This window comes from Sphaerodactylus townsendi, linkage group LG04 (genome assembly GCF_021028975.2).
Source record: "Sphaerodactylus townsendi isolate TG3544 linkage group LG04, MPM_Stown_v2.3, whole genome shotgun sequence".
In the NCBI taxonomy this organism is placed as follows: Eukaryota; Metazoa; Chordata; class Lepidosauria; order Squamata; family Sphaerodactylidae; genus Sphaerodactylus; species Sphaerodactylus townsendi.
The window spans coordinates 39,848,089-39,855,207 of record NC_059428.1 but is presented as its reverse complement, the minus strand read 5'-3'; the positions used below and the strand labels follow the sequence as shown (position 1 = coordinate 39,855,207).

Genomic DNA, 7,119 nt, shown 5'->3' with positions numbered 1-7,119 from the left:
GTGGGGGGGGGGGGGGGTGGGGGGGGGGGGGGGTGGGGGGGGGGGGGGGTGGGGGGGGGGGGGGGTGGGGGGGGGGGGGGGTGGGGGGGGGGGGGGGTGGGGGGGGGGGGGGGTGGGGGGGGGGGGGGGTGGGGGGGGGGGGGGGTGGGGGGGGGGGGGGGTGGGGGGGGGGGGGGGTGGGGGGGGGGGGGGGTGGGGGGGGGGGGGGGTGGGGGGGGGGGGGGGTGGGGGGGGGGGGGGGTGGGGGGGGGGGGGGGTGGGGGGGGGGGGGGGTGGGGGGGGGGGGGGGTGGGGGGGGGGGGGGGTGGGGGGGGGGGGGGGTGGGGGGGGGGGGGGGTGGGGGGGGGGGGGGGTGGGGGGGGGGGGGGGTGGGGGGGGGGGGGGGTGGGGGGGGGGGGGGGTGGGGGGGGGGGGGGGTGGGGGGGGGGGGGGGTGGGGGGGGGGGGGGGTGGGGGGGGGGGGGGGTGGGGGGGGGGGGGGGTGGGGGGGGGGGGGGGTGGGGGGGGGGGGGGGTGGGGGGGGGGGGGGGTGGGGGGGGGGGGGGGTGGGGGGGGGGGGGGGTGGGGGGGGGGGGGGGTGGGGGGGGGGGGGGGTGGGGGGGGGGGGGGGTGGGGGGGGGGGGGGGTGGGGGGGGGGGGGGGTGGGGGGGGGGGGGGGTGGGGGGGGGGGGGGGTGGGGGGGGGGGGGGGTGGGGGGGGGGGGGGGTGGGGGGGGGGGGGGGTGGGGGGGGGGGGGGGTGGGGGGGGGGGGGGGTGGGGGGGGGGGGGGGTGGGGGGGGGGGGGGGTGGGGGGGGGGGGGGGTGGGGGGGGGGGGGGGTGGGGGGGGGGGGGGGTGGGGGGGGGGGGGGGTGGGGGGGGGGGGGGGTGGGGGGGGGGGGGGGTGGGGGGGGGGGGGGGTGGGGGGGGGGGGGGGTGGGGGGGGGGGGGGGTGGGGGGGGGGGGGGGTGGGGGGGGGGGGGGGTGGGGGGGGGGGGGGGTGGGGGGGGGGGGGGGTGGGGGGGGGGGGGGGTGGGGGGGGGGGGGGGTGGGGGGGGGGGGGGGTGGGGGGGGGGGGGGGTGGGGGGGGGGGGGGGTGGGGGGGGGGGGGGGTGGGGGGGGGGGGGGGTGGGGGGGGGGGGGGGTGGGGGGGGGGGGGGGGGGGGGGGGGGGGGTGGGGGGGGGGGGGGGGGGGGGGGGGGGGGCGTTGGGGGGGGGGGGGGTGGGGGGGGGGGGGGGGGGGGGGGGGGGTGGTGGTGGGGGGGGGGGGCTGGGGGGGGGGGGGGGGGGGGGGGGGGGGGCTGGTTGGGGGGCGGGCCTGCATCTGTGGCTGGCATCTTCAGAGGATCCTCTGAAGATGCCAGCCACAGATGCAGGCGAAACGTCAGGAGAGAATGCTGCTAGAACACGGCCATACAGCCCGGAAACCACACAGCACCCAAATGATTCAATTACTTATTAAACTCAAGTGTGCTTAACAGTTGCACTTTTGCTATCTGAATTTTCCTCAGAAATGGCTAACACAGCAATGCTATGAAGGGCTACACCAGTCTAAGCCTTTTGAAATCAATACGCTTAAATTGGAGTAACTGCTTAGGATTGAACTATATACTTGATTTCACATAAAGTGTTACTATACCTTGTCTCACAAAAAGATAGAACCTCAAGTTAATTACTCCGCAACCACTTCTAGGACATTCTTTATACTGAAAGGCGGTGGTAGCTATTTTAGGGACCATGAAAAAATTATGAAATTGGAAGGTTTGATTTTTGAAAAATCAATGGGTGGAGAAGATTCCCCAGGTGACCCCAATGCAGTTAAAACCACTGTGATAATTCAGAACATTCCAGAGATGCAGGTATTGTTAGCTGCAGTGGCCATTTTGGAAAAATTGGCGGGGGGGGGGGGGGGGGGGTCTGAATTTAAAAAAAAGATTAGTGGGGGATAATCCTCAGGGGCCACTGATCAGAATGCAGTTAAAACTGCTGTGAAAGCCCAAGAGATTCCAGACACACAGGCGATTTTATCTGGGGCAGCCATTTTAATATTGGGAGTTTTTTTCTACAGTGGAAGCACACTATTTTCACATCTCCAAACAACACTGAACCACATTTTTATCTTTTGATGGGATAGAGTATAGCATGTTGGATTGGTCACAAAGAAAGAATGGTATCTTCTGTAGGCATCAACTTCCATAATAGAAGATTGTTTAATTATATGGAACTGTTTTCCACAATCTTACACTATCACATATCTGTCCATCAAAATGTATTACTGTCCAGTAAGGCCCAGAACCACAGACATAGCCTGCAACCCTAACAACACTACCCTGACAGTAAGCCCCACTGATAATATGGGACTTACTTCTGAGTAGATCTGTTTGGGATTACTGGCAAAGAGGGCCAGTTTATCCTACTTACATGGAACCCAACTCAGCAAGTTTTTCAATTGACTGCTTCAGATTCATTAGATTTAAACGCTTCAAACACTGTTGTACCTGAAGTAGAAAAAAATGTGAATATTCACACATACTTTGACTGATTAGCTTAGAAACAAACTTTTAAACCTATAAGTCTTTGCTTTTATACCTAGTGACATGGCAAATGTTAATAACATTATCGAAGTTTCTATTCTATGGCAAAGCAATTAAACAGAATAGAATTCTTCCTGTATTACTGGGGAAATCATTATGACGATGAGAGGAACGTGATGGGGTATTTCAACATTTTTTGAACACAAACACAAATTTACCAAGAACACATGTTGAGATGTGTGGCTGAACAGCCCCATTCTGCCATGCCCTCAGAGGAGTCTGAGTATCAGTGGCTGCCCAAGCTTGGCACATGCCACCTATCTGGCTTTCTCAAAACCTGCAAGGTCTTATCTCTCCTTCTCGGGTTCAACAGCGGCCACCACCTGGCCTTTGTAGGAATCGCCCAGAGTGAGAACCAGAGTTCCCAGATTCCTCTCTGAGTTCTGCTGCCTTGCCTCTGTGTCTCTCACTTTCCAGCCTCTGGTTACCCATGGACAGCTTACTGCCTTGTGACCCACAAGGGGAATAGTCACTTGCCAACTGACTGCCCAACCCCCAACCCCTTCATCCTGGCACTCCTTTTTCAAACAGAGAAACAGAACGATGGAGGTCTAATGCGATACAGAGAACCACTACCAGTATCAGAAGCTATAAAGCATTTACTAAAAAGAAAATGTCCACACACATATTCTCGATACAGCCACAGATTAAGGATCCAAAAGAAGAGTGAAATGTAATTCCTCTGGCCCTCATTTTGTACATGCCCTAATGCAGCAGTTCTCAACCTGTGGGTCGTGACTCCTTTGAGGGTCGAACGACCCTTTCACAGGGGTCACCTAAGGCTCTCTGCATCAGTGTTCTCCATCTGTAAAATGGATAAATGGTTGGGGGTCACCACAGTATGAGGAACTGTATTAAAGGTCGCGGCATTAAGAAGGTTGAGAACCACTGCCCTAATGGGTGATAGTATAAAGCAGGCTCTTTTAACTTACAGGATTACAATTGTTCTAAAGGGAATCATTACCTTGAAGCCTCTGCTCAGGTGTGCAGCCCTACATAAGGCAATGGCTGCCTCCAGTAGACCTTAGATAAGAGTTTAGTCTGCTCTGATGGAATCAGCACAAAAGAGAGCCTCCTCAATCCCCAGAGTTTTACTGTGTCTCTTTCTCCTCCCCCTGGCCAGGTCAATCTCCAGGAAAAGATTCCTCTAACGTTTTCAACCTTCCCAACTCTGTTCCTCTGCTAGATATCACCTGTCTAGCAGGAGGCGTGTGGGTCTTGGCTATCTCATTGGGTCTGTCAGGCCTACTACTGGCATTTCTAAAGACTTGGAGGTTAAACTGGCAAGAAATTGACCTCTTGCTCAACTTCTACTCCACCAAGAGAGGAATAAATGAAGAGAAGGCTTTGCTCAGTTCAAACTGTCTGGAGGTGTGATTTCCTCAACCCCCACAGCAAGCCTAAGGATGACTTACCTACAGGGCTCGGCTTAATGCAGCTGCAGGAGGCAGCAGGAGAGAAGCAGCAAACTGTAAAACAGGCTGATGGGTGGGTGGGCAGCCCTACAGTGCCGCTTGACAACCCAGGCAGGGGGCTGGACACCCGGAAGATGAGACCCCCAAACAGAGCCAGCCAACAAGGCCCAACCAGGGCACTGCAGGAACAGCATGAAGGCCAGGGGTGAGGGCAGCTGGAAGAGTTCTCAGCTGGCTGGAAGGTGGATCTTACACTTGCTTGGAGAGGCAGGGATTACCTGAGGCAGGGTGTACTTTGGAGGGAGGGCTGCAGGCAGGATGCTGGACCAGCAACAGGGACAAATACTTTTCCTCAGAGGGGAAGAGAAGGCTGGGCAGGACTCAGGAAGGGCTCCACTGCAGGGATGGGGCTGGATAAGGGAAGGAAACTATAAATCCTCCAGGATTCCAGAGGGCCAGAGAGGGCTGGTTGGCAGCTGCCTGTTGTAAGGCCGGTCAACTGTAAGCACAACCCCACTGGGGTGTTACCCAGGGCGAGCCCATCTGAGGCCCAGTGGAGAAGTGGGCCCCATCGTGGCTGGGATGAGCAACAACTTGGTCATGACAAAAATCACCAAAATAAAATACACTTCTCCGCAGGATGAACCAGAAGCCCTGTTTGTTCACATGCTACAGCAAACACATGAACAATCAGCACTGAGTAATTCTCATGTTTCATTCAAGCATGTACACTGGGTAATTTCATGTAGGAGAACAACTAGAAAGTGGCAATCAACTGCAGATGGTGCAGAGGGTCATATGAGGAGATATGACTCTTTAGGTTGTAGGTCTTAAACTGTGAAAAAGTGGTGACTGACAGCCAGAAGTTTGAACTGAAGAATTCTTCGAATCATCATTTCTATATAAATTCTGGTGCTACTTCTACTTTCTGACCTGTTTGAGAGATCGATACGGTCGTTGGCAACCCATTTGATAGCGGAAATTATACAGGATGGCATGCAAGGCTTTTCCTTCTGAAACGATAGCTTTAGTTTTCAGAATGTTTTCCACAGTATGACACTTCTTCATAGCAGATGAAAGGCATTTCACTAAAAAAGGGAAAAAGGGCATTTCTTTACAACAATTCAGTACAACAAAATAATGACCATAAGTGTCGCTCAAATTCCATTCACTCCTTTTGAAACCTCCCACTTGCTTCCACAATTCCAGGAAGTTCACATTCAATTGAAAGTCAACATATCTTTTTCTGGGTCAACATCTTGAAAACGAGCAGGCTGGATTCAAAGAATCGTGTCAAACCTATTTCCAGAATTCAGTAATCTTACGCACGTGCTCACGGGTGAAGTATCACACTGAAATGGACAGACCATACTATCGGGTAAATGCAAATAGAATTGGAACCCTCAGCACATGCCTCTCTTTTATTATAATCGACGATCCTTAAAAATGCTTAACTTTTGCGCAGCACACAATCCTTAAATTCCTGAAATGCACAATACTATTCAACAGGACACGATACAAAACCCAGCACGTGATGTCCCGGCATGCTTGAACGCAAGCAGTCCTACTCGATCCTAAACTTGAGAACAAATATTTTCCCTGTGAAATCTCCCCACCCACGCCCCCGGGTTATTCACCTGCGAAATGTTGAGCTGACACGGCTACCGTATAGCTACAAGCGGGCCACGGAACATCCAGCCGATTCCATACGGAATCTCCGCTTGTGGGCGCCGCCATCTTGTCCGGGAGGTGGGTGTATAGACTGAACCAATCACAGCGAAGAGGGAGTGATGGCAGTTAAGGCCTGAACCAACCAGTCGCAAGAAGGAGGTAACATTCAGTGGGGGTGCGGCCAGGAGCTTTGTCTCATAAAGGGAAAGTACAAGGCGACCACTCGGGTGTGAAGTGTTACTGATAGTAGTTATTTCTGTTCGAAGCTGTTAGAACCACTCTTCCTTGGAAGCTGAGCTCATTAAACGCAGAGAGACTTATTTCTGAATGAATGAATGAACAGATATCGACTTGAGAGCTCGCCCCTCGGCTGCTAGGCACCGGCAGGGAGGCGGCAGAGGAGTGGGGCTCCTCGGCTGCTAGGCACTGGCAAGGAGGCGGCGGAGGGGGGCCTCTTGGCTGCTAGGCACTGGCAGGGAGGCAGCAGAGGTGTGTGGCTCCTCGGCTGCTAGGCACTGGCACAGAGGGGGGCGGGCTGCCACCACCACCACCATCTCCCTGCCTTGCAGCTGGAGGGCAAGGGAAACTCGTCCCTCGGCTGCTAGGCACCAAGCGGGAGCGGGGTGGCTCCCAGAGGGGGGTTTGTCTCCAGGTGCCATTTGGCCCTAGTACGCCTCTGACCACTGACATGATTCCCTAATAAACTGGAGATGCTTCATGGTGGGCCAAACAACCATGTTTGGAGGGTCACCTTTTCTTTTCCTGGTTTTCCAGATTGGGAGGGAGCCGTGATTTTTCAGGCTAGCAAAACTAATTACATGTTAGTAGTAAGTTACTTAAAATCCACTTTACAGTCACCTTCTAAATGCAAAAGAAAAGAGAACAAAGAGCCCCCCACCCTTTAAAGAAAGTCTTTGAAGGCTGAAAGAGGCCTGGCAGAGATGCAACCAGTTCTTTTCAGCTGCTTGATAAGAGCTTTGATTTCCCCAGAAAGTCCAGGTACAGCTTTGGGAAATCCGAAGCAAAATTCGTTTGGTTTAAATTTCATAGAGTTTGGAGCAATTCCCTCCAGTTTGGGGGGACAGAGCTTGGGGAGCCATGGCCACGCCTAGGGGTGGGTGGGTGGGGGAACACCCCTGAACCGACCCCATAAAATTTTATACCTATGTCAGGGGGAAATGGAGAAGGGGGCTGGAGAAATTCCAGAAGGGATTATGAAGAAGAGTTTGGATTTATATCTCCCCTTACTCTCCTACAGGAGACTCAAAGGGGTTTACAATCTCCTTGCCCTTCCCCCCTCACAACAAACACCCTGTGAGGTTGGTGGGGCTGAGAGAGCTCCGAGAAGCTGTGACTAGCCCAAAGTCACCCAGCTGGCTTGTGTGGGAGTGTACAGGCTAATCTGAATTCCCCAGATAAGCCTCCACAGCTCAGGCAGCAAAGCGGAGAATCAAACCCGGTTC

The 7,119-nt window shown here is 55.3% G+C and overlaps 2 protein-coding genes across 2 annotated transcripts; both read right to left on the bottom strand.

Moving 5' to 3' along the window:
- Positions 1-258: 258 nt before the first annotated feature.
- LOC125431085 (basic proline-rich protein-like) lies at positions 259-1,260 on the bottom strand (the record flags this gene model as incomplete). Its single annotated transcript, XM_048493653.1, has 1 exon — positions 259-1,260. A coding segment is annotated over one exon (1,002 nt), but the record flags the coding sequence as incomplete, so codon positions are not given.
- A 1,133-nt stretch (positions 1,261-2,393) lies between these two features.
- Positions 2,394-5,726, bottom strand: NEPRO (nucleolus and neural progenitor protein). Its single transcript, XM_048494913.1, has 3 exons — positions 5,623-5,726; positions 4,919-5,073; positions 2,394-2,474 (listed from the first exon to the last, which is right to left on the bottom strand). Exons 1-3 carry the CDS (start codon positions 5,720-5,722, stop codon positions 2,394-2,396), a joined length of 336 nt encoding a protein of 111 aa, XP_048350870.1. The 5' UTR covers positions 5,723-5,726.
- Positions 5,727-7,119: the final 1,393 nt, after the last annotated feature.